The sequence below is a fragment of the Rhinolophus hipposideros genome (assembly GCF_964194185.1).
Source record: "Rhinolophus hipposideros genome assembly, chromosome: 8".
Taxonomy (NCBI): domain Eukaryota; kingdom Metazoa; phylum Chordata; class Mammalia; order Chiroptera; family Rhinolophidae; genus Rhinolophus; species Rhinolophus hipposideros.
The window spans coordinates 30,485,416-30,512,627 of record NC_138054.1 but is presented as its reverse complement, the minus strand read 5'-3'; the positions used below and the strand labels follow the sequence as shown (position 1 = coordinate 30,512,627).

At 34.9% G+C, this 27,212-nt stretch overlaps 1 protein-coding gene across 4 annotated transcripts in view; it reads left to right on the top strand.

The window, feature by feature from the left end:
- Positions 1 to 27,212, top strand: part of HS2ST1 (heparan sulfate 2-O-sulfotransferase 1) — a 175,094-nt gene that overhangs the window by 133,410 nt on the left and 14,472 nt on the right. For all 4 annotated transcript variants that reach the window (XM_081057593.1, XM_081057595.1, XM_081057592.1 and 1 more), the window contains exons 2-3: positions 7,737 to 7,975; positions 18,302 to 18,387. In XM_081057593.1, coding sequence (XP_080913719.1) covers positions 7,737 to 7,975; positions 18,302 to 18,387 — 325 coding nt within the window. The remainder of the gene's footprint in view (positions 1 to 7,736; positions 7,976 to 18,301; positions 18,388 to 27,212) is intronic.

The window sequence follows — 27,212 nt, the reverse complement described above, 5'->3', positions numbered from 1 at the left end:
CTTCAGTTTTGTTTTGCTTTTTTTTTTAGGTTCTTGAGGTGGAAGCACTTAGATTGTTGACAAAAGACTATTCTTTTTTGATATATACACATAGTGCTGTAAATTTTCCTCTTAGTCCTGCCTTAGCTGTATACCCCAGATTTTGTTTTATCTTCATTTTCATTCACTTCAACATATTTTAAAAATTTTCTATCATACTTTTATTTTGTGTTTTGTTTGTTCTTTGTTTTTTCGTTTCTGTTTTCCTTTTTCTCTATAATTGTAGGTTACTCTTATTTTTTTTAGTCTTTTTTAGTTTAATGTTCTTATATAGCTTTATAAATGGGTTCTTCATGTACATTATATGATTATCACTTGTCACAGTTTATTGATGTCATTATTTTACCAATTCAAGTAAAGTATAGAAAATCTTACCTCCATTTACATCTCTTTACTAAGTACCATTTACATAAATTGTATTAAATATTTCCTCTGCATACATTTAGAACCACATCACACAGTGTTATAATTTTTGCTCTGCTAAATGTATTTTTGAAATCTCCAGAGAAGGAAAGTTTACTCCAGTTACCCATATTTTGGCTCCATTTTTGTTCTTGTTTTTATTGTGTTAAGGTTCCTTTTTTCATTCATTCTTTTTTGTTCAGAAAACTTCCTTTACCCAATCTTTTAGAATAGAACTACTGGCAATAACTTCTCCTAATTTTCTTTCATGTGGGAATGTTTTACTTTCCCCTTCTTTCCTGAAGATTATTTTCTCTGGGTATAGGTTCCTTTCATTTCAGTACTTGAAAAACATTGTGCCACTTCCTTTTGGCTCTATAATTTCTGATGAGAAATCTGCTGTTATTACATTTTTCTGCTATAAATAAGTAGAAATAAGTGCTTCATCTTCTCTGACTGATTTATATATATGTGTGTGTATATATACATATATACATATATGTGTGTATATATATATATATACATATATATATATATATATATATATATATATATATATATATATATATATATTGTCTTTAGTTTCCATAAGTTTAGTTATGATATGTCTTTTCATGGATATCTTTGGCTTATCTTGTTTGGAGTCTGCTCAGCATATTGAATCTTTATGTTTATATCTCTTGCCAAATGTGTAAATTATTTCAGCCATAACTTCTTTGAGTACTCTTTCAGCCCTGTCTTTTTTCTCCTTTACTTCCAAGAGCCTGTGATACCAATGTAAGATCTTTTGTTATATCCCACAGTTCCCTGAGGCCTGTTTTTTCCCCCAGTATATTTTCTCACTGTTATTGTAATTATGTGATTTCTTTTGTTCTATCTTCCAGTTCACTAAACTTTTTCCCTTCCCTTCCCTTCCATTCTTATATTGAGCCTGTTTCTTGAACTTTTTATTTTGATTATTTTAAAGTTATAAAATTTCCATTTAGTTCTTTTTATGTATGTTTCATGACTGAGCCTATTTGCTGAGACTTTCTGTTTCCATTTGGTTTAAGCTTGATTTTATTGTTCTTGAAAGCATTTTTATCATGACTGCTTTAAATCTTTAGTAATTCTACCATCTCTATTGTCTTGGTGTTGACGATAGAGTTGATTGTCTCATTCTCTGAGTTTGAGATTCTTGATTGTCCCATTCTCTGAGTTTGAGATTCTCCTGGTTCTTGATATGTTGAATAGTATTTGATTGAAACCTGGACATTTTTGTATTATGTTGTGAGACTGTATCTTATTGAAACCTTGTGTTTTAATTGACATTTTCTGACACTGGCCTGGCAATGGAAAGAGTACTAGATTGTTACTGCTAAGTGGTGATAGAAATTCAGGTTTCCTACTCGGCCTCTATCAACACCTGGTGCTCATTGTTACTGCTCGGCAGGAGTGGGGGTGGCCTGTTACACTGGGTGATGGTTCAAGTCCTTACTCTCCACTAAGTCTCCTCTGACACCACCACGCAGGGAGAGGAAAGGGCCTCTCAGCACTCTCATCTAGAGGTGAACATCCAGGCTTCTTGCTGGGTCACCCTGGACACTGACATGGTGCCTTGGTACTTGGTTTTCTCTGACATCACCCCATTAAGGACTCTGAGTACTGCATTATGCCCTTGTGAGGGTGAAAGTCTAGGCTCTCTCCTTGGCCTGTGAGGGTAGAGGTGGAGCCACATTGTTTTCTGTGGCGCTTGACTAAAATAGAGTGGTTATTGTCTAAAAGTTTTGTGTTGCTATGCTGTCCTTTTCTCCAGTGACAGAGAGCACGCTTTAGTTGGGGTTCTTTTTGTGTGTGCTCATGTCTGGGCTGCCAGCTTCTACTGCTTCAAGTCCGGGATACATGAGGCTAAAAGAAACCGTAAGAAACTCACCACTGTGTTGTTCCTCAGGTCCTACGGACCCTAACTCATCTACCTTCTTGTTTCTACCTTTTGGAGTCTTATGTTGGTCTTATATAAAGCATGCAGGGTTCTTAGTTATACTTAGCAGGAATAATAGTGAAACACAAGTCTACTCCATTTTCCTTGAAGTGGAATCAGCTCTTTTTTAGAAGATGGTCCATGTAAACATACTTGTAATTTTAATGATAACACATGTATCCTTTGTGTACTACCTGGAAATCACACAAGAAAGTGTTTGCCATTGTTCAGAGTCCAGCCTTCAATCTTTCATATATTATAGAATTTTTTTTGTCAGTCCTCATGTGATTGAATTCAAGTAGACTTATTCTGGCTAAAAATATTATTAAGAAAATGATGTATTCAATCAGAAAACCAATTTATTTCATTCATAATGATTACAAAATATTACTTCCGTAAGGATCAGATAGTGTTTGGCTGGGTAGTACTGTCTCAGTAAGTGGTGCTGAAGAAAGAATTGGTTAAATAGCCTCAAATAGCTTTCTTTTGGCTCAACTTTGTTCCTTCCTACTTCTCATTGTATACACAATTTATGGTCAATAAATTATAGTTCATAACAATATTTGGGGATTCACACAACTCAGGGTTTAGCTCTAGAAAATGTTAAGGATCCACTTTAGTTCAATTATTTGATGGCACCAAGCTTTTAGAGTCCAGCTTATCTAGTTCTGAAATAGGCATACTTGCGAGGGAGTTCTGACAGGTCAACTTTTGATTCATGGCACCCTCATCCATAAACATTTCTCAGATAGACACTGCCAGTTTCCTCTGTGATTTCTCTTTGCCTGCAATACCACTTTTAACCTCTTTTTTTTTTTTTTTAATGTATACTAATGCCTTCAGGCAGTTTACTATAGAGGTTGTGCTGTCCTAGGAGCATTTTTTTTTTTTAGGTGTAGTTAATCTGGGGTCACCTTCCCTGCCCTCTATGCATGTCCATAGTTGGACTCTTAGAAGAAGCCCTGGAATGGGCTTCTTAGAAGAAACCCTTGATTTTATTCAAAAGTCAGCCTTTCTGAAGAGAGGGTCCATAGTTTTCATCATATTTTCAAAGGAATTCATGACCCCCAAAATCATTATGAGCCATTAATACATATTTTTGTTCTGTTTCATTACGCATACATAGTTTAAGTCTCTTATAAACAACCTTAGCTTAATATCTACTGAAACTTTAATATTGTTATTGCCAATCTCTGTTTTCTTCTTATAATTATAAATATTAAAATTTGGTAATTTTCCTTTTTAATGTTGTTTGCCTTTTATTTGCTAGTCATCTAACTATATATATATTTTTATTTTAACATGCAGAAGTTTCTGTATTTGAAGACAAGGCAATTGTTGACCTTTCCTTTTGTTGCTTTCTTTATTCCTCCAGTCCTAAACTATTATCCACAATACAGAAACACTATACCTTTTGCACATTTGTAGACTGTTCATTTTCTGCTGAGACTATTGTAAAATTGATCTTTGGTGGTAGAGGGGTTACATTCATAGGTCATTTAATTTGTACAAAACACATAACTTATTCCTCTCTGTAAATTATTTAATACATTGAATATTTAATTAAGTATTCAAAGAGAACAGGTGTTACCCAAAACAATAATCTTAATGTTAGAAAAAAATTGTGGTTACAACACACGTTGTTGTGAAAAGAAAAAGATCTTCAATTTTCGTATCTTCAGTTTTTCTGCAGTCTGATATGTACATTTTTGTGACTTTAATGACGTGTGGAATTTAGCTTGGTGTATTTAATGCAATGTTTTATACTTAGCTTTATATATTTGTTTTCAATAAATGAGACCTTTAATGCACTGTCAATGAAGAAATAGGTAATTATTGCTATTATGAATGGTCTTTCAAAAGACTTGAGTTTGTGGATAATCTGCCACATGGAAAAGTTCATGGAGTTGAGATATGTGCCACTTTGAACAGGAGTCTGGATGAACTAGAGTTGCCATGGAGTTCAGTGTCTCTCTTCACTATTGGGCACATTAGTGCCAGTGGTGTCTGCCTTGCTGGGGAGACAGACTGTATCCCCAAGACTCTCAGACTGTACCCCATGTTATTTGTAAGCTATACATTTTGTGGTGGTCCCAAAATAGCTTACATAGCAGAGTCTATATAATTTATTACCAAAACATGAAAACCCTTACTTCAAAATTCTTCTTTAGTATTTTAAATATACTGCCTGCATTCTCTAAGTGCACTACAAATGTGCTGTGATAAAGCTTCCTCACTGATTTAAGAGAGACAGTGGCGAAGCTTAAACTAGATGCAAAGCATCTAAATGCGGAGCATGTTTGATAAAAAAGAATTGAACTATCAAATACTTCGTAAGTCAAGAACATGGCCATATTGCAAACAGTCTTACTGGTTTTAAGTATTGTCACAGGAGAAAAGAGAGAATAGTTTACCATTAACAGTAATGACTGTTAATGTTCAACTGAGATTTGATTTTATAAAAATATATTACTAACAAAAATTTTCTTAATTTTCCAAACTATTTTTATCTTTTATATAGTTTTAGGTATAACACTCTTAATAATTATCCTGTTTGTTTAAGCAAAGTAAAAACACTTGAAAAATAGAAAATGCATACAAATACATTATTTGAATGAAGAAAGTAATGACTCCCATATTTGTACCTTTTCATAATTTAAGAAATTTTTTTAAATTGTGTGAAATATACAGTTGATATAATTGAATACACACAATGAACCAAGAACTATGATTAATTCTGAAAACATGCTCATTTCATGGTCCAGCTAGAGTTTTAGCACCTTATGATAAGAAAAATCCACAGATTAAATAATAACTTCTTTTTATAAATATTTTAATTAGCTTACTTTCAAAGCAATTATTGGGCATGTAAAAAATTTTCAGTAGAAGGCGTAATTACTAAACTACGTAAATTACTAAACTAATACGGCAGTTTTTCCTTAATCATTATGTTGCTTATAGGTAAAAAGGATACCCATCTATGAGATAACATCAAATCTGCTTTTCTAAATACTTGATTTCAGAGAAATTAGTGAAAGTAAATTCAATGTTGTTGATTGTAGGTGAATATTAATCTTGAATGATTCATGCATATCTGGGCTGCTAGAGGAAACTTTTGTACCTCTATCAGCATGTGAATGACTGCAGCACTGTTTTATTTCTCTTAGAAAAAGGAGGGTATGTGATGTGGACAGAACAATACCATAATAGTTTTGGACTATGATGACAGTTTGAAGTTGTTTGGAAGATTATTGAATATAATAATGTACATAGGCTCTTAATAAATACCTGCTGAATTTAATTGGAGGCAACTTCCAGATCCTATGTAGATGCTTATAGCATCATACGTTATACATTACTTTGATTTATAGTTTCATTTGGAAAACACTGTTAATCTGAAAAATACACTTTCCAACATATGGTATGTGCATCTTAAAAGTTTGTCCTGGCTTCTTTTTCTTTCTATTTCTTCTTAGCCTCTTTCTATGAATTATCTTTTTCTTCGTGCTCCTTAAATGTTGATATTTCCTAAGATTCTGTTCTAGGTTCTCTTCCCATGCTACATATTCTAGATTATCTATTATCTAGATTATCTATTATCTATCCATTCCCATGGTTTTCCCAGACATCTTTCTTCTACTTGGACCTTTATTCTCAACTCTCAACCTATATATACCCAATTATCTACGTAACACCTCCTGGATGTCCCAGGCAATCCAACAGTATGTTCAACATTAAGTTCATCTCTTTCGCCCCCACATTCCCAATCAACTCTCCCAAGGGAAAAAACAAGAAGATATATATATATACACATATAGGATATAGATACTTCTCCTCCTGTTTTGGAAAACCTACTGTTAATAAGCAGCAGGCCTGGAACTTTAAGTCTTCTGAACAGAATCCTCAGCTCAGAGTGTACTCTCTGTAACATGGTGACCATATCTTCTGAATCAAAATTTGGTTGATGGTCTAATAATATTTTAAGCCTGAACGTGTTATTGTAATTATAGCACATACTGTGTTTCCCTGACAATAAGACCTAGTCAGACCATAGCTCTAATGTCTTTTGGAGCAAAAATTAATATAAGACCCACTCTTATTTTAATATAAGACTGAGTATAATATAATGTAATGTAATAAATACCTGTCTTATTTTAATATAAGACCCAGTCTTATTAATTTTTGCTCCAAAAGATGCATTAGAGCTGATGGCCGGATAGGTCTTATTTTTGGGGAAACACGGTATTACTTTTTCATGTCACTTTATTAAGTCATGGGCATTACAATAGGTAGATACTAATAACAGCACATATAATGTAAAGTTGCAATTATGGTAACTAAATGATATATATAGTATGAGGTACAGTGTGTATACATACATTTGTGTGTGTGTGTGCGTGTGCGTGTGATTTGATATAGTTAGGGAGATCAAATAATGCTTCCCTTGGAGTTGGTTAAATTCGTTGTGAGGGTTGAGGAGTTCATCAGGCAAAGTTGGGGTATTGGGAGAATGGAAGAGTGTTTAAGACAGGTGAGGTAGCTTACACAGAGATCTGGTGATAGTAGGTGCCTACTATGTATGAGCAGCTCTTTCTGTGCAAAATAATTTGCAGTCTTGTTAGAGATTTTTCCCCATATTTCTTCCCCCCTTTCTTGCTTCTTTATTCTAAAAAATATATATTTGAAGCTGTACGTTATATTAAATAGAGAGTAGTAGAAAGCAAAATGTAACTGCTTCTCAAACTATTTGGTAGACAGTGATTCAAATTCGAGGAATCATGGGATTTAAGGAATAAACATTGCCAGGACTTATCTATAATGCAACACCAAAAAGAAAAAGGTTTGTGATGGTGTTGTTTTCATTCTTGTTACCTAAAATTACAGCAGTGTTTATAATCTGTTACCAGGGAACAACTAAACCTCGAATAATAAATTTCAAAATCTTTGCTTAAATTTAAGTGACTTATTTTCTAAATGTGTTTTATACTTTGAAGTTTAGTATTCTATATAATCTGTGTTTGTGTGTTTGAGAATTAATTCAGACTGTAGACATCTATTAGAAAATGATGTGACTTTTGAACTACACTGAAGAACTCTCTGGTCTGTGGTGTTCTAAAACTTGATGACTCTTTATTCTGTTGTTCTATTTTTATAGGCATATGTATTATCCTTCAAAGGTAGTTCTGACGTTTGGTCCTCAAAACATTTCTTCAACTGCTCTTAACCAGTTCTTGAAAAGGAATATTATATTCCAGGAATAGGAAATTATTTTCAGTGTTTTATAACTTCCTTATGATGCCCTTAAAAAACTGAGTTCATTTCTCTTTCTTTGCAGAAAGGGCTATTGCAAGACATGAAGTCCGAGAAATTGAGCAGCGACATACAATGGATGGCCCTCGGCAAGATGCCACTTTAGATGAGGAAGAGGACATGGTGATCATTTACAACAGAGTCCCCAAAACTGCAAGCACCTCTTTTACCAATATTGCCTATGACCTGTGTGCAAAGAATAAATATCATGTTCTTCACATCAACACAACCAAAAATAATCCAGTGATGTCACTACAAGATCAGGTAAATACCACATAGGGAACACATAAATGTTTTCTGACACTCCCTCACTCAAATTTTGTCTCAAGGGGAAAAAGCACTTGTGTGCTGACCCCAATGGAGTCTCTTGGGGAAGGGACCAACCAAAGTAAATTATGAATAAGCTCCATGAAAGATATGGCCTTGCTTTTTATTTCTTTGGTACTTCCCTAAAGAATATAGCACAATCTCTGTACATATAACATGCTCAGTAAATAAATGAAAACTTAAAAACAGAGTTGATAACTATTTCTAAAATAGCAGAGTATGCCTAACTAGTACACACTGAATTGTTTTATACCAGACTAAAAATATTTGGGTTTGGCCTCTAAAATTTTTGAAAGAAACAATTATGCATGTAAACAGTTTAGCACAATGAACATAATTTTACATTCTTCACAGTGTTTGATACATTTCCTGACATATAGTATGTATTCAGATATTTGTGGAGTAAATGAATTAATAGCTCACATTTTTGAAGAGAAAATTTATATGCTTCAGTATGGTATCCTTTAAAAAATATGAAATATTAGCAAGATACAATGAAAATTGTTATATTGTCTCAACTTATGATAGAGAAATCTTTATTTCATGAATACCTGTGTTCTGTATGGCTCAATTTTATGACCAGCCTCCTGAATTTCATCTTATCTTTACTAGTAATTTATATATATATACACATATATACACACACACACATATATATAAAGTGGTTATATATATACATTTATATATAATTTATATATATACATAATTTATATATATGTTTATATTTATATATATAATTTATACATATATACATAATTTATATATAAAGTGATTATATACATACATATATATATGTAAAAACTCCTGGAAAAATAGGGATTTGGCTTATATTGTAACATAATCTTGCCTTTTAAATTGTCAGGACACTTTAGATAAACGGATAGATAATTTTATGGACTAGTTTTAAGAAAAGTAAAGGAAATTATCTCATGAAATGAAATTTACTCACCTCTTTAGCCCTAGTAGCACACATTTTCTCCACACCTAGAATTCTAACTATAATTATAAATAAAGTTCTTTCTACAGATATTGAAGGGAATGGGAATTAGGCCCCATGCAATAATATTTGAAAATGCTATGGAGGCTTAAATACCATACTGGGGTAGCCTTATCAGAAAAGCATTTGTGATGGTCATGTAGTTAGAATGTATCATTTGAAAATAGCTGAACTTGTTTTGTTGCAGCATTGACTGTTATCCCACTATTTAGCATGTCTATAATCCTCATTCTGAAGCAAGAGAGTGACACTGATGCAAAAGGTTAGGGTTTGCTTTTCTTGCTAGAGCTGTTTGTAAAGGACAGTTGTATATGGCATATCATGTGACCATGTAATTCTTGGCTCTCTGCAGTATCCTCAATTATGCTTCTTCATAGAACCAAACTCTACATCCGTTAGCCAAACCAAATAACTTGTCTATAAGTGAGAAAAAACATGAGCTTATTTAGCTAAATGGGTCATAAAAACTACTCATTATATAATATTGTACATCTCAAAGGCAAGTATTCCTTTTTTTTAAGGCAAGTATTCTAAATAATCAGTTTTTATATGTGTGTTAGATTTTAAATCTGTTTTCATGATTCCTTTTCAGAATATATCTTGATTTAAAAGGAACATTTCTTAATGCTCATGTAATTTTAGAATTCTTCAGTAGTAATTTTTAGAAAAAATGAAGTTAGCTTGCTTGTTCAGTTTTCAGAGTTGTTTTGTGTCCAGCCTTGTAAAGTTATCTGTCAGCTACAAGATGTCTGACAATGACATCGACCATTTTTTTCAGAAAACATAAATCTACACAAGCTCACCACATATGATGTTTATTGGCATCGTGCAGTGGTACATTTTCCCAGTTGCATTTGAATGAAATAAAGCTTCTATTTTTCTTTCAATAGCTTGTTAGTTATACGTGTGTGTGTGTACACACACACACACAGACACAACCAGCAGAAGAGAAGCATAAACACGATTGTAAAAGCAATTGGATTACATAATGAACAACACTTGAGACATGTTGTTGTGTGGGGCAGAGTAGAGGAATAGTTTTAATCATTAGCTAACGTGCTTCAAAATGTCAGCTAGTCGTTCAGAACCTGTCTTAATTAGGCATGGCTTGTATACCCAGTGTTTTCTGATAGACCATGCCTAAGCTGTTTACTGGTCTCTTGCTCTTTATAGAGGCAGTTGTTCAAACAAGTCATACTTACTGCTTCCCTTTCTTTTGCATCACATATTAGATAGCATTATTTTTTCATATTAGATAGCATTATTCTTTCATTTCCAATCTAGTAAGCTTCTAAATTATACTAGATGCCTTGAAAGTAATTTTTTAAATATTCCCTGAACCCTATTTTGTATAACATACTTTGATTTTAATACCATATTTTTGTTCTTGTGTACTATTCTCAACTGCTTTATTATTCACATAGGAATTAAATGACTTATTTTGCTCTTTTCTAAGAAATGGTTTCTAATCAATATCTGACTGAAGTGAGACGTAAAAGGTGAGATTCTTACTAAATCTGCTGTTGTCCCAATCTTTTATTTAAAGCCCAGCTTACTCCTAAAAATATTTTGGGATACAATAGGTGACCACACTCCACTCCTTATTCCCGCACCTTCCAACCTCAACAGTCCAGTCTGTTTAACATCTGCCTTTAGCCTTTTAGCCTCAGCTCATTCCTAGATGTATTTTGCACATACTGTACTAGGCATTGTGCTAAACTGTTTACATGCATAATTGTTTCTTTCAAAAATTTTAGAGGCCAAACCCAAATATTTTCAGTCTGGTATAAAACAATTCAGTGTGTACTAGTTAGGCATATTCTGCTATTTTAGAAATAGTTGTCAACTCTGTTTTTAAGTTTTCATTTATTTACTGAGCATGTTATATGTACAGAGATTGTGCTATATTCTTTAGGGAAGTACCAAAGAAATAAAAAGCAAGGCCATATCTTTCATGGAGCTTATTCATAATTTACTTGGTAACATAAAACATGGATGCAGGAACTATGAGAACTGTTCAAAGAAAATATCAATATATGGTATTCTCACCAAAATGTTTAACCAAAAATGTTTCTCACCAAAATATTTATCTTGGACATCATCATGAGGAGATAGGCAAATCCAAGTTGTAGAACATTCTCCAGAACAATTGTTCTGTAGTGTCCGTGTCATGACAACCAAAAAAAGTCAGGGTCAGGGTTGGGGTTGGACAGTCTTCTCTAGACTAGAGGAGACAAAAGAGACATGAAAACCAAATGTAATGTGTGATCTGTGATTGGATCCTTGATCAAATATGTCTGCTACTTTCTTTCAAATAGTTCAGGAAACATTACATGCCCGCGCGCGTGTGTGTGTGTGTGTGTGTGTGTGTGTGTGTCGAGAAAGGGAGAAAGAATATACACAAAAGTGGCAAAATGTTAATAGTGAATCTTGGTGAAGTGTACAGATGCTGACTACAATTCTTACAACTTTTCTGCAGGTTAGGAATTTTTAAAAATTAAGAAGTTGGGATAAAATTAAGAGGAAAAGTTAGAACGAGGAGATTAAAAGATAAACATTTGAGATAACAAAGCATGAGAAAACTGAATCATAAGAAAAAGACAGACTCAGGCATGAAAGTTGTATTTTTGAGATGGGCTTTACTTGGTTAATAGATAGGAATTGGTAGGAGACAGGTACTCAGTTAGCTCTTCTAATTGGGGAAAAAAACACGTTTACTCTCCTATTATGAAAATATTTCTACATTAAAATACATCTTGTCTTTAAAGTAACTATTTCAAATAGATGTAAGTGGCAGCATCTTTTTTCCTTCTTCTTTTTCGGGGGGGATAGATTCTTTTATTTATGAATGGTGCCATCCAGGAGACAAGTGGCAACATCTTTTAAGATGTTTCTTGATTCTTTTCTGCTCTCATATATTTAGGTTTATGATTGTATTTAACCCTTTTCTGTTCAGATATTGGAAATATCCAGAATTTGCCTTCTCTATAGGACAGCATAGTAATTGTTTTTTCTTTGAATTCACTATTAAGTCAACTTCTGGTCATTTGCATTAGAGTCCATGGTTTGAAATTAGTTGCTGATATGGTCACTGCTTTTTTAGCAAAGCTCTTTGGATGAGTACTTATCAACCTATAATCTTCACCAGTTAAAATGCAGATTCTGAATCAGAAAAACTAAGATAGAGCCTGATATTCTGAATTTCTAAAAAGCTTGTGTTGGGTGAGAACCTCTTCAAGGTAAATCTGAAATCGGCTCCCATACGTAGGTGACAGGGAGAAGCCGAAGGAAATGGCAGACCACCCCAGACTGGTAGGTGGCAGGATTAATATCAAGGGAATTACGAGGCTTGTCTTGGGCAACCACACAACGAACTTTCCACACCCACCCATAAAACCATAAAAATTTAGTTGGAGGCCTTAACTGGGGTCAGTTACATACACAGGGGGTCTTCGCTGGGTTTGGTCAGGCAATCAGTCCAGATCATCTCATCAGCACATTACTGTCTCAAGGGAGAGTCCTTGGGCAGCTTGGAGCATGGGGAAGGTAAGAGGAGCACACATTCCATGCATGGGAGAGGGCACGAGGAGCCTCCAGCTTCCCGCATCCAGCTTGTGGGTCAAACCAGCAGTCACGTCTTCGTGGTGACCTTCCCCAACAGCTTTCACTTGATGTTACAACTGATGCTTCTGGGCCTTGAACCACAATTGGAGTAGCAAAGATCTAGAAGACGATTCTCAGTGGCATTACAGGCAGATGCATGTATAATTTTCTCAGGATGGTGAGGTACCTATCTTTAAATTCATATTTCTCCCTCGCCAACAAATCCAATTCCCTACCTAGGCTAACAGGCCCTTTTTAATCACACCCTTGTCTATTGTTCCAACCACTTAACTTCCTAGCCACACTGGCCTTTTGGTTCATTGAACGCACCAAGCCTTTCGCACTACAAGGTCTCTGCATTTACCATTCTTAGAATGCATTTCTTCTGGCTTCTCACAGTTAGCTTCATCTTATCCACTTCAAGTTTCAATGTACAGGACATTTTCTTAGAAAAACCTTATTTGGGTGTCCTCTATATTAAATACCTCTTCCAAGTTAATGTGTATCAGCATTCTTTCTGTAGCTTTCCTATTACTTATTGATTTACTTGTCTACTGTCTGTCTTTTCCTGTATTACAATATAAGCTCTTTAAGGCCAGAAACCTTGTCTGTCTTGTTCAACACTGTATTTCCTGTGCTTAAGAACAGTGCCTGAGACATACATGCTCCGTAATTTTTTTGTTGAATGAATGAATGAACGGATAAACCAACTTAGGCTCTGCAAATAGTTCTTAGCTAAGCAAAATACCATGATAATTATTGGCAGAGTGAGCCCCTCTGATGTTGGTAATAATATGATCTACCCTTAATCTCAGATGATTTGGAACATCTCCCACCCCCACCACCTTCCCACAAAAAAAGGGTTGAACAACTCAGTTCTGACCTTTAGTGAAGATATTATATTTTATTGATACTGAACCTTTCTTATATTTTTATCCAACTATTACTCAGTTTTCCTCTTTGTGTAGAGAACTTTCTCTCTAGTTTCATAAAACTACCCATGCTATACAGTGAAATTTTATTTTTTAAGTATATGCATGAGTAGGAGTTTGGTATATAGTAATTACCCAAGTTAATGGTAGTATTCATTCAATAAGTAGGAATTACAAAGTTGGAATTTGTCCAGGATGTTCAGAATGGCATTCCTACTTTTAGATAGTGAAAACAAGTTCTTTTGTGATGACAGATAATCACAATGTTGAAACTAATCTTATTAAAAATGTAGGTCTAGATCCACTGTTAACGAGATGGTGCTTTCTTAGCTGTTTCCTATAGCACTGGTGCACTAGCGAATAAATCACACCACTCCCTACATTGCTTTTGTTTTCCCAAAAGGTACTTTTCTGATTTCTTGCTAGCCTGACTCTGCTTCAGTATAAAATCTGACAAAATTCACAGTTTAGAATCTGCTCCAGGCTAGCCATAAAAAAATGTCTCTTCATCTACTATATCTAACTACTTCTGAAACATCCTTGATGGCCTATTTCAGTCAGAGTATGGAAATTCTCTTTGAATAAAGTCACCATGGTGACTATTTCTTCTCCCCAAACCACAGTTTTCAGTGCTTTCCGTCTCCTTAACTTCCTTTGATGCTATTGGTTTTGTTCTTTTTGCCTATCCCTTTACCTTTCATTAGTGCCATATATAGTATAGTCAGTAAGAATCCATAAAATGGACCAAGTAGAAGCTTGCTCACCTAATCTCCATTTCCTTTTACTCCTCTGTATTTGGAGCTTTACCTTGAAGTCTTGGGCAGAATACTCAAGGATACACAGTAGAGGAAAACCAGAAGAAAAACTGGAAGATGAGACAAGTGGTGCAGGAGAGGTGAGAAAGCAGAAAGTGATGGCATGGGAACTGTATATAGACTGATTAAAGAGAAAAAGTGACGATGAAGAGATTAGACATGGAAAATTCTGGAGAACTAAGCATAAATATTAAACATGGTGAAAAGAAGGAGCTAAATTAATACTTTGAAAAGTTTTTAAAAATACTGTTCTTCAGTAAGGGTTATTTAGATTGTTATGTCCTTGGAAATCACATTTGAAGAAGCTGTCACGATGTTACAGAGTTTCAGTAGTGTGGAAATGACACTTCTGAATGCTCAGGCTGTTCTCCAGGCGCATACCAAGGCCACTTTACCCTTATTGACCTCATTTGTTTGCTTAGCGCTTGTTTCTTCCCTATAAAGGAAGGTAAATCTCAGCTCAGCATCTTTTGATTTATTGCAAATTGTAAACCAGCCACAGCTTTATTAACGAGACTTTAACATATTGCCTGAGTTAAATGTTGATGAGATGGGGGAAAAAATGCACAAGCATCAAGTATATAGCCTTCAGTATTCTTTTAGTTGGAGATTAGAGAAAGATTCTGTGTGTTTTGGAGATTTTAACAATACGAACGTAGAGATTTAAAAGCAACAATAACCCACCTGAATTTACATCAGAATGAATGTAGGAAATAAAATTCTAAGGCCTACATAGTCATTTATACTATGTCTCTTAGTTTTGACCAGCTGTCTTCAGCAACCCCGGAGTTTACCCAGGACAATAAAAAGGGCAAGAATAAATCAGTGATCATTGTTGAAAAATGGTTGTTCACTATGAGAGTAGTGAACAGGGTTGTTTGGAAGTTGAGATTATAATGAATGTAATGAGGAAAATAAACAATTCAGAGAGCTATATCAACAGAACTTTGGGATCTTGGAGGTTGAGGAGTTTTAATGACTGGATTTGAGCGGATTCCTTAGCAGTGGATAAAACCTGAAATTCAGTGTCCAATTTTTTTTAAATATCAGAATCATGATACAAATTATGTCTGCTCTCCTTTCCTTTCAAATCCTTTTTTTTTACACCTTGTGTAAATTGCACAATAATAAATAAAGGAAATTACTAGCTAGTGGTGTATAAGGATGATTGGACCACAATCTAAGGTATGTGGTTCCTGGGCTTCAGTTTCTTTATCTATAAAACAAAGAGCAAAGGCTACGCTAGATCTCTTCCACCTCTAAGATACGGATTTTATAAACAAGAGAGTTTGCGATTGGTGACAACAATGGAAGATTCATGCCTTGTTCTGTTCTCTGTCTTCATCAGACTTCCCTGAATCTAACTAGAGACACACCCTTTTTTTTTATTTTGTTAGTTTCAAACTGTGTTTCTTGGAATATTTTGGTTCTAATGTACTTCAGCTATCACTGTGTGGGGATGGAAAGAGGAGGCTTGAGTAGGTAGGATTCATTCTCCTGTCCACCCCTTCTGTTTTATATATTGTGGTAGTTTATAAGATAATCTTTAAAATTTTTCTGTATTTCAGTATACTTTTTTCTATATCATAAAAACAGTGAATATGAGAGTACCTCCTTACCAAAGAGCTTTTGTAGATATCAGGCCTCCTTTGAAGCACTAGAAGAACAAGCCTCACATTAATACAAGCAGGAGTTAGCTCCTGGGCCTATGCATGCTGAAGCCATGCTCCTCATGTTGCCCATGGACCTGGCTGTCACGTGGAGACTTGTTGGATATGCAGAATCTCGGGCCCCACTCCAGACCTACTGAATCAGAATCTGCATTTTAACAAGAGTCCCAGATGATTCATTTGCACATCGATGTCCGAGAAGCCCTGAAACAGTCCAGATATTATCCAGCTTCCTGGGTTCGTCATCTCCCACTGAAGGACACACATTGAAGGATGTGTGTTCCTAGGAGGGTTTAGTTTAATTTTGACCTTCCCTAGGAAGAGTGGAGGGAAGAAGGATACTTGAAACTTATACCTCTTATTTCTGCCTGAGTCTTTCACCACAGTGCATCTAAGTTGTACTATAGCCCTCTCTAACATTTGGCTTATATAACACCATTTTCTCAGACTTCAATCTAGCATTTCCTTTCGTTTCCCTCTTACACCATCACATCCATATTAAATCCCAGCTTCTGGAAAATAGATCTGAGTTGCTAAATATGTCTTAAGGGCCCTTAAACCACCACTTCCCATCCCTATTCTTTGTCTTCTGTTTCTCCCTCATTTTGGCTGAAATACTGGAATTTATTTTTACAGAACCAAAGATTTATATGAAATAATTTATCATAAGTGGCAGTTGTAAGGACTTCTCATAGTCAACATATAAAATTTTTTAAGGATTCAGTTTTTTCGTTATCTAATTTTTTCTTTTCAGTTTGTTTTTCGTTTACTGTTTGATATTTTCATTCTATTTGGTGCCTTACTTGAAGAACAAAACGGAAAGAACAGGAGAACCTCAAATCACACATTTATTTATTTGGCTCTTTGTTTGGGTGAGGAAAATTGAAAATCTCTGCTAAAATATAGTTGTATATTCTCTAATGCCATGTAATTTTGTTACCTACAGTCAAGTTTTAGATTTTGTTACCTACAGTTAAAATTTTAGTTTTAAGTTGTGTGTGTGTATAAGATAATAAGATAAGGTTCATTTCATTTCCCTCCTAAACACTCAACTATTTCTCTAGAATATGAGTTATTAATGCTTCCCCTAAAAAACAAATTTTCCCAGAACCTTCCATTTTTCCCTAGTCCACATTCTCTGCCATATGGCTGCTTTTGCATTGTTTCCCTACTCTGCCCTAGCATTAGGCCTTATCCAGGAAGCAGCCATCATCGATTGCTATTAATTTATTGACTAATCTGGTAAAAAGTGCTCCAGTATATCTCCATGTGACTAACTCTATTCTAAAATGCAAGTGAAAGATTGATAAATTGTCCAAAGTATCCAGCTGACCGTCCTGTGCTGTGGAGGCTGAGGTCATAGCTTGCACACTTTCAGTTCCGTATTGGGTGGTGGGCCCTCACCTCATCGCATCCCCACCTCCTCCTTCACCTCCACACGGTAGCTGGTCTCCAGAAGAGATTCTTAACCACTTGCTGTTCATCATGTAGAGGTTTATCAAAAATGTATACCGTTTTCCTGAGAAACTGTGTATCACTGCTTTGCAGCTGGTGATACTTAGGTTTACCAAGTTCTGTATTAACCAGTTCTTAAACTTTTTAAAACATATTTACACTTAAAGAATTTTTTATATTAACTAATCTTTTGTATACTTTTAATTCTAGTAAATTAAAATAGTAATATTTATATATTTTAAAAAATTTTATATTTCACCTATATTACACCTCTAATTTTATTAATTTTTTTAATCAACAAGCTTATGATATATATCTGCTCTTAACCCTTTTAGTCTTCTGATGATCTCATGTTCTCTTTAATCATTTTGGTTTAACGATTAGTTAATTTTTGTTTTATTTGTTGAGTCACTAATAAACATGAATGTTTACAAATAATAAGTCTCTGAAAAGAACAGATTTGCATAGAATATTCCTGTGCTGCCTGCTTCAGCATGTGTTGGTGAATGTATGCCCTATACAGCATTTGTAATTGACTGCCTTGAGCAATCTTGTTTTCAGGATACCCTTTCACTCTTTTCTGAGTATGGTGATAGTAGCTCTCTCCATGATGAATTAGTAGTTACAGATCACACTATACTTTCCTTAATTAGAAACTTGTGTTTTAAGCTCTGTATTTGTCAAACTGGTGTGATTGGTTTTAAATGCCTAAATGGATAGTATTTTACTGTCATTAAATTTCATTTTCTTTAAATTGTACTTAAATCATGAGTGTGTTCTCCTTTTTTTAGGTGCGTTTTGTAAAGAATATAACTGCCTGGAAAGAGATGAAACCAGGGTTTTATCATGGACACGTTTCTTATTTGGATTTTGCAAAGTAAGTTATACCTAACGTGATAGAGTAAAGAATGCTTTGTACTTTAGCAACCTAAAGAAAGAATAAATTCAGTAAATTGTTATGATTTTGATTTTTTTAAAAAGTACTGGCTTGCCTTTGCTATTTAGGCATGTAATTTAAATATACCATCTAGTGTTTTACTGCCCTCTAGTGTTCATAATTGTCATACCAATTTTAGAAATTCAAGGTCGATTACATGTAGGTAATGCCCTTTAAAGTTATTTATCATTACTATGTGTATGTTTCTTGTACAACCAAATTGACACTATTTTAGGAAAGTCCCAAGTTTTAACCTAGATGTCAATCAGATTATGACTTACCATGTCATTGCCTGAGAACTGAGAAAGCAAAGAAGCCATCCCTCAGTTACTGGCACTCCAATGCATCTGCTGCTCAAAGTGCAGTAAAGTATACACGGTCCCTTGGGCTACCTTGCTTTAGCTTTAAAATTGTGATGTAGTCAAAGGAGACTATATAAGAAACTGATTTTCCTTTATAGTGATTTACCTTAAACTGGAGATAAATAACACTCATCTTCCATATTTTGGGGGGAGTGAGGTGAAGGTATTTTTATCATAATTCTCAAGCCAAGTTCATACGACTACGTGCCTCCTTACCGTATCCTAGCACTATGTGGCTCCCCTAGAGTCTGTGCTACATTATGTTCTAATGTGAAAAGTGGTTAAACCATAGGCAGTTTGTGAATCCATTTGAATGTTATGTAGAATGCCATTCTAAAACTTCAAATACAAATCTTTTCCCTAATAATAGTCTGCACTAACTTCAAAAACATTAAAAGTATATTTTAAAAATTATTTAAGCGTAGACATTTTCATTCAGCCTTTTCGTTAGCAGTCATGACTTCAGAGTCATACGCTGTCATGCATTTGTCAGCTTTAAAGAACATTCTGTGTAAAATTTAAAAATCAAATTGTCATCCCACTGTCAATTTAACTATTTAAATTTGAAAAGAAAAAGTTGAATGAAATATTCCTGATTCAGATTGATAATAAATCTTAACTTTTTCGAAAAGCATGTAATTAAAAAGGAATATCCCAAATATTCCATACATAAAACAATATATTCTTATTTCTATTTCCTCCCACAGTATTCAAGATCTTTCAGTAAAATTGTAACTTTAAAGTTAGGTGTACATTTTTCTATAAATAATTCATACTGCAATATTGAAAACATTTTATAGGCAGTTTTAAAATAAACTATTTTTTTCTTTGCAGAGGCATTGAACCAATTTCATAAACTTCATTCATATGCATATTTTCCCTCAGGGCTGCATTATCCTTCAATTGAATGTTTGTTACTTTTTCACCTAAATGATTTACATTTTCCACACACAGCTTGGTTTCTAATACTTGAGGTTTTCATTATTAGAATAATATATTGAGTACTTTTGCTTTTGGCAAAAGTTTTGTACTTAGAACAAAGCTCTGGTATTTGCTAGGGTTCTTGCAGTTGAAAAAGTATAAAGCTTCTTGAAAAGATTAATCTCATTTATTAAATACTAACATGAATGTTTAAGGGTTTGAATATTTTCATAATGGGTCTCATGTTATGGAAGTGAAAGGTACTGTGAGAATTTTTAATAGACTTTTACAAGATTTTAAACAAATACCTAAAAAAATCAATTAGAGGAAATATAATTTGATATATAGAATCAAGAACTTATAGATGTAACTAGTATCTTTTAAAATAATTTTTAGTTTGACAGCTGTCTTCACCATGAATGAGTAAAGAAGAAGAAAGAAATATCACCTTAACAATTTTTAAAATACATTATTCAAAATATATTCTTGACTGGCATAGTACTTTGTGGAGTCCATTAAAATACTTGCCTTCAGGAGAAAACAGTCAAATTTGGTGAAAGAAATATTTAATCACATAACTTTTTAATTGCCTTAGCAGAGACATTAAAAAGAGTGTAAACCCAGTAAACCCCAGGAAACCCAGGAAGTACGATAGAGAAATTAAAAATGGAAAGTGCTTTCTAGTTTAGACTGATTACTAAGAAGCACATGTTTATTTGCAGGCCTGTGTCGCAAGCCATGTTTTGGGTTTATTCAGAACTTTAGAATAAGAACAAAAATAGCTTCTTGTTATATGTTCTCTTTCCTCTCCTGACTGACTCCTTCTGTCCTGATCTTATTTTTGATTTTTAAAACACATTCCCTAGTTCTTGTTTTTCCTTTTTTCCCTTTTGTGTTCAATTACTGTTTTGGTTTTCTTCTTAGTTAGTGGACAATACAATTTTAAAATAGTGTAGCTAGGATAAACTGATGTCATAAATTTAGAAATTTTTCAGTTTTTTAAAAAACTTATATAGGTTGGACATTGTCATATCATAGGGTGCAGGCAATATAAAGTTGAATAAGTTGCAGCTCTTGTCCTCACTGAAACCTCATATTTTCCTGTAATTATCAGTTCATTATGTTTCATTATAACCAGTGAAAATGTTACAAATTATCCTATGTTTACATTCATACTATTCATTGATGAGCAGCATCTGTTACCTCCACTTTGATTTTCTTCAAATTTTACAAAAAAGAAAAACATTAGAACATCTCTTTCAAAAACCTTTCCAGTAACATTTTTCTTTATAATGAATAATGTTCAGCTAAAAGAACATTTTAAAACTAGTTTTAATACTGGTTTTGATCAGTCTCTGCTGAGATTGTTTTTTTTTTTTTTTTTTTTTTTTTTTAATCTAGCAACCTAATGGTCACTTGTCAGCCTCTGTCTTAGAAAGATGTTTGGGAATTATTTTTGATATAGTGGTCAGTTTTATTCAGTCATACGTCAGGTGTGTACCTTTGTGGTTGTCTCCAGGAATGAGTATGGGTTTTCATGGCTGTCATTTTGGTTTCTCCATATCACCCCTGCTGTCTTTTTCAGAACAATTGAGGTGAATCAGTAAAAGGCAGATATATCAGATCAAGAAACAAATAACTAAATACCTCACTAGGTCTGAAATATTCTAGAGAGAATCAAGTGACAATATTTTAGGCCTTAGTAGAGCTTGTTAGTATATAGATTTCTGTGAGATTGTCTCGTGTACTCATACTTCTCTGCTGAACCAGTTGAAGTTTGCACCATTTTCTACAGCTTTCAACAAATATGTCACAACACTGGACATAAAAAACATTTAAAAAATGATTTTAAGTATTACAAGCACTATGTGAGAGTTGCCTTTTTATTGACCTTGTTCTACCAGCTCTTTCTACAGCACGGATCCCGCAGACTGTTGGGAGCTCTCTGTGAAGTCAGACAGGTCTGCAGTTAAATCCCCACACTGCCTTACCGGCTCTGTGCTCTCAGCCACGTTACCTCAGATTTTCAGTTTCCGCATTTGTAAATTGAGGAGTATTCAAATAACAACTTCATGGGTGGTTGTGAGAGTTAAATACAATGGTGTATGTGAAGCACTTTCTGTGTTGCATACAGAGCAGTGTGATGTTCTTTTAAAATTCTGTCTTCTTTCAGTTCCCATGTTGTCTTACTGGCATTTCGTCTTTTCCCTGTCTGAATCTCTGCTGGCCCTTCTTATTCCCGATTCTTAATAAGGCATTGCTCAAGATTCTGTCTTTGCCTCCATTATTCTCTTTTGGGAAGTTTACCCATTTTTATTTGTCAAGATATCCAAGCAAAAAACTATAGAATCTTGGACAGCCCTTTTCTTCACCACGTATATCTAATCAGTCACCAAATCTTTGGAGTCTGGCTTCTCTCAACATCATAATGCTTTTGACCTTCATCTAGTTTGATGCATGTATCACTAGTCAGTTTGTTAGTGGGTAGTATTCCGTTGTATGAATGCACCACACTTTCTGTCTGTTCAGCAGTTTCTGGATAGTTGGGTTGTTTGCAGTTTATGGTGATTGTTAGTAAAGCTGTCAAAACATTTGCATGCAGGTTTTATGTGGTCATACATGTCCTCATTTCTCTTGGGTAAAACCTACAAGTGTGATTGCTGACGTGTACAGTAACTCTGTAAGATGCTGCCAAACTGTTTTCCCAAGTGGCTGTATTATTTGGCAATGTCACCAACAGTATATGAGAGTTCAAGTTACTGTGCATCCTTGCTAGCATAGGGTATTGTTAGACCTTTTTTTCTTTTTAATTTGGGCCATTCTAATAGATTGTAGTAGATGAATGCCCTTTTTAAAAGATAATTACTTGAAAAATCACTTACAGCATTATCATCAGTGGGACCAACAAATACCAATAGGTCATTCACTATTCTTAAAACAAGACAATGGGAACTTGCCATTAAAAGGATTTGAAAGTTTCTCTGAACCTCTCAGAGCTAAGAGAGTCCAGAATAAATGTGTATATCAATGTCCCCAGTGAGACTGTTATTTAACTAGAGATGTTAAATCTAGTGTAAAGGAGACACCTCAATGCTTTCCAGTCTATTCAGCCCTTGTTCAGCTTCACCATCTCATATATAGGCTTTGTCTTGCCAGGTGACAAAGTTCCCTTCAAGTGTTCTGAGTATGCACTTGTTCTTTTAACCATTCCTGATGTTCATTCATCTATCTAAGCTGTATAGAATGGAACTGTAAAGAAATGAGCCCAGTTTGTGTTCTTTGCTTTGTCACAGCACACATGCTGACATGGTAGGAATAAGGTTCCTAAAATGTCTTTTTACCAACCTGCTGCTCAGATTATACTTTTCCCCTTTTGATCCTATGTACCACCACAGATTCTTACCAAATATGCTCTTCTCTTCCTAGGAAGATCATGGTCTAACAAGCCAATAATAGTTTATCTTCCTGGAGTGAAGATGTGTTTTCTACTCTTCCACCTGAGCCCTCCTGAGGAGCAGCGCAGATGACTGGCCAGGGTTAAAAGTGGAGGCTGTGACCATAGAACATATTCCACCCCCAATCCCCATCCCCCATTTCACCCTCCCCTCCACCTCCAACAAAACTAGCTGGTTGGCAAAGTAATTAAACCTACAAACCTAAAAGGATGCTTGTTTCCTAACCAGCTGAGCTGAATGGCCCAGACACTGTTTTATCACGCCTGTTTTCTGTTACGTATAAGCCCTTGCCTCGTGAGTACAAGTATATAATCATACCCTAACTTACAAATAATAGTTCTTATCCATTTTCAGGATGAGTTCCCACACATTATCTCATTAAAATCACACATATAAATGTCACTCAAAACCATGTCCTAGAAAGTCATTTCTTGGACAGCAAGAAGAGTGTTGTAAAGTGCCATAGCCCCTTTTCGCTGCTGTTTGGTAAGAATTGCTGTCTGTTCTAGGAACTAGGGGAAACGGAAAGAAGCAGCTTGAGGGGAAATGTTCTTCTGGGAGGAGGCAGTTCCCTAGGGAATGGCTCAGGGCGGATCAGTAGCTAATAATGGAGACGATACTGGGGGTTCCCAGCGGATTTTACAGTCTTAAGAATGGAGTCATGGACCTATTGTCCCATGCGTTCCTTTTCTTGTAGATTCCTATTATTAGACTCTCAGCCCTCTCAGTTAAAGTAGCAACTGTGTTCCTGAGGCCTCCCTACCCTCTTCTCAGTACTCAGTGCACTCTCCCACAGAAAGGCTTTGTGAGTGGCTTATTCACAGAAGTCTAGTCAGCCAAATTTTACTAATTTCAACACCTATATGTCCGACACAATGCTGAGCATTGGTGATAAAGCCATTAACAAGAGGGAAACGGTCGCTAACCTCATGAAACTTCTACTGTAACACCTAATGTCACAATGCGATATCTTTGCAACAACAATTCTGTTTCCTCTTTTTTAAAAAATTGCAAAAAAATTTTTTTACCATATTTTTGGTTTTATATGTTTATGAGTTCAGGGAAAAAAATGCATCCCAAGTTCTAATCAACCAAATCACAATTGTAACATTATAATAATGTTTTATAAATGGATTCTCTGTAGTTTTCAATATTTCCATGTGTACAAAGAAAATAGTGCTTAGAGTTACTGTATTTAATCATGAGGAAAGGATTAGAATTCAAGAAAACTGACCCCCTTTTACACATAAAGTAGTTCCTATAGATTACTACCTATTTGTGAGTTAACTTCCTGTGCAGTTAATTTTCAATAATTCACTGAAAGATTCAAGTTATCTGGGCACCTTGCTTTTTCTCTTCTGTAGTCTCTTGTTGCTACTCATGTGCTTAAGAATTTAGTATAAAATATTTGTAGAATGCCTGCTGTGTGTAAGATATTGATTGTAATATGCACACGTAAGGGAAAATGTGAAATTGTTTAGTTTAGTTATATGCTTTTTAGCGCCTTTGTAAAAGAATTTTAGTAAGAAGCGAAATTTAAGTTACAAGTTATTAGCTAAATTGAGGGTTCCTATGGACAGATGAGTGAGTACATCAAGAGTGGTCACAACAATTAAGTTCGTGAACTCATCCTAGAAGAATTGCTACATACCTCATTGCTGAATATCACTATGGTCACCTTTGAATTACTCCCCTTGGGAAGCTATGCACCAACACCAGTGCCTAGTCCACCCTTCAAAGCAATTTTGGAACTTTTTCTGGAATGGCCATCAGAGCTGTCATCATATTACCCTTGATATCCTGAATGTCATCAAAATGTCTTCTTTTCAATATATCCTTTATCTTTGGGTAAAGAAAGAAGTTATTGGGGGCCAGATCAGGTGAGTAGGGAGGGTGTTCCAATGTAGTTATTCATTGACTGGCTAAAAACTCTTTCACAGACAGTGCTGTGTGAGCTGATGCAATGTACTGATGGAATTGCCATGAATTGTTGGCAAAGTTCAGGTCATCTAAACTTTTTCATGCAGCCTTTTCAGCACTTCCAAGTAGTAAACTTGGTTAACTGTTTGTCCATTTGGTACAAATTCATAGTGATATCAAAAAGGTTAGCAATATTGTTTTGACACTTGACTTGGACTGACAGAACTTTTTTGGTCGTGGAGAAATGGCTGACTTCCATTGTGCACTTTGATGCTTTGTTTCAGGGTCGTATAGGTACACCCATGTTTCATCACCAGTGATAACACAGCCCAAACCATGGTCTTGCCTCTCCAAAAGGTCTTGGCAAACTTCGACTCTTCTTTGCTTTTGTTCATTAGCAAGCTCCTTCAGGACCGTTTTTGCACACACATTTCTCCTGCCAAGATTTTCAGTTAAGATTTTCCTGTTTCTCTATCAATGTTTACTTGATCTGCTATGCTTCTCACAATCAGCTGATGATTTCAACACACAATTCGATGAATTTTTGCAATGTTTTCCTCAGTTCTGCTCAGTACTGGCCAATCTGCCCTCTCTTCATCAGTGATGCATTCTTTCCCCTCAGAAAAAACGTTTAATCCATTTGTTTTTTTCATGGCATTATCCCCATAAACTTGGACTAACATGTCCCTGGTTTCATTTGCACCCTTGCCAAGTTTAACAAGAAATTTAGTGTTTGTTGCTCTAATTCAAGCTCAGACATTCTCACGACAGCAAACAAAAGCATGCATCAACAATAATGAACGCCACTCAGCAAGACACCACAACCCGTCGATATGAACACAATCGATACTGTATAAGAGTGTGAGATACAGCTATACCAAGGATATGAAACCTTACTGAGCTGTTTGTACAGTCCTGCCAGTGTAAGCGCACTGTGGCTTTTCGCAAACTTAATTGTCAAACCTCAGATATACTTCCTCCACTGCACTCCCATCTCTCTACTCTCTCTTTGATAATATCTATCCCTTTTGTGATTCTGCTGCAGCCAGACTGATCTTTCTGCTATTCCTCAAAAATGCCTGGCACTTAGCTGCTTCAGGGCCTTCAGACTTGGAAGTCTCATCTTCCTGAAACACTTTCCCACAGATATCTGCCCTGTTTCCCCCCAAATAAGACCTAGCTGGACAATCAGCTCTGATGTGTCTTTTGGAGCAAAAAATAATAAAAGACCCGGTATTATTATATCATATTATATTTTATTGTACTGTATTGTATTATATTATATTATATTATATTATATTATATTATATTATATTATATTATATTATATTATATTATATTATATCATATTATAGAAGACTCAGTCTTCTAGTAAGATAAGACTGGGTCTTATATTAATTTTTGCTCCAAAAGACACATTAGAGCTGATTGTCCGGCTAGGTCTTATTTTCAGGGAAACACAGTACATGGCTCCCTGTTCATCATAACCCCAGTGACACCTTCCTGAAAAACCCTGTTTTGAATTTTACTCTCCCCACTTCTCCTGGCACTCTCTATTTCCTTTCACTGCATTATATTTCTGCTTAGTACTTTTTGCCATCTCACGTATTTGCTGCTTTACTTGTTTATATTCTGTCTTGAAGTAGAATGCTACTCTGGAAGGACAAGAAATTTTATCTTTTTTTTTTTTTTTTTAACTGCTGTATCCCTACTAGTAGAATAGTACCTAGCATATATTGGGTAAACAAAAAAGTATTTTTTTAATGAATTAATGTAATAGAAAGAAAATTTTTTTAAAAAATACAAGGGTAGCAACTATAAGGAAGACAGAATGAGCAAAGGCATTTAAGAAGAAATAGGAATAAGAATAACAGGGCAGGGGCGCATGGTAGACGAGGCAGGCCTAACTGTAACAGACTGATGATGGTCTCCTGTTTGAGGAGAGTTGAAAATAAAGTGAGATCAATAAGGTGATACCTAAGACATAAAGCAAACAGATATTAACAACCAGGCAAGGGAGTTTGGGCTTTGATGTCAACATAAACAGTAGAGTTATTTCAGGTTTCTTAGAAGAGTTACCTAACAAATGGTGTTTTAGCAATATCAG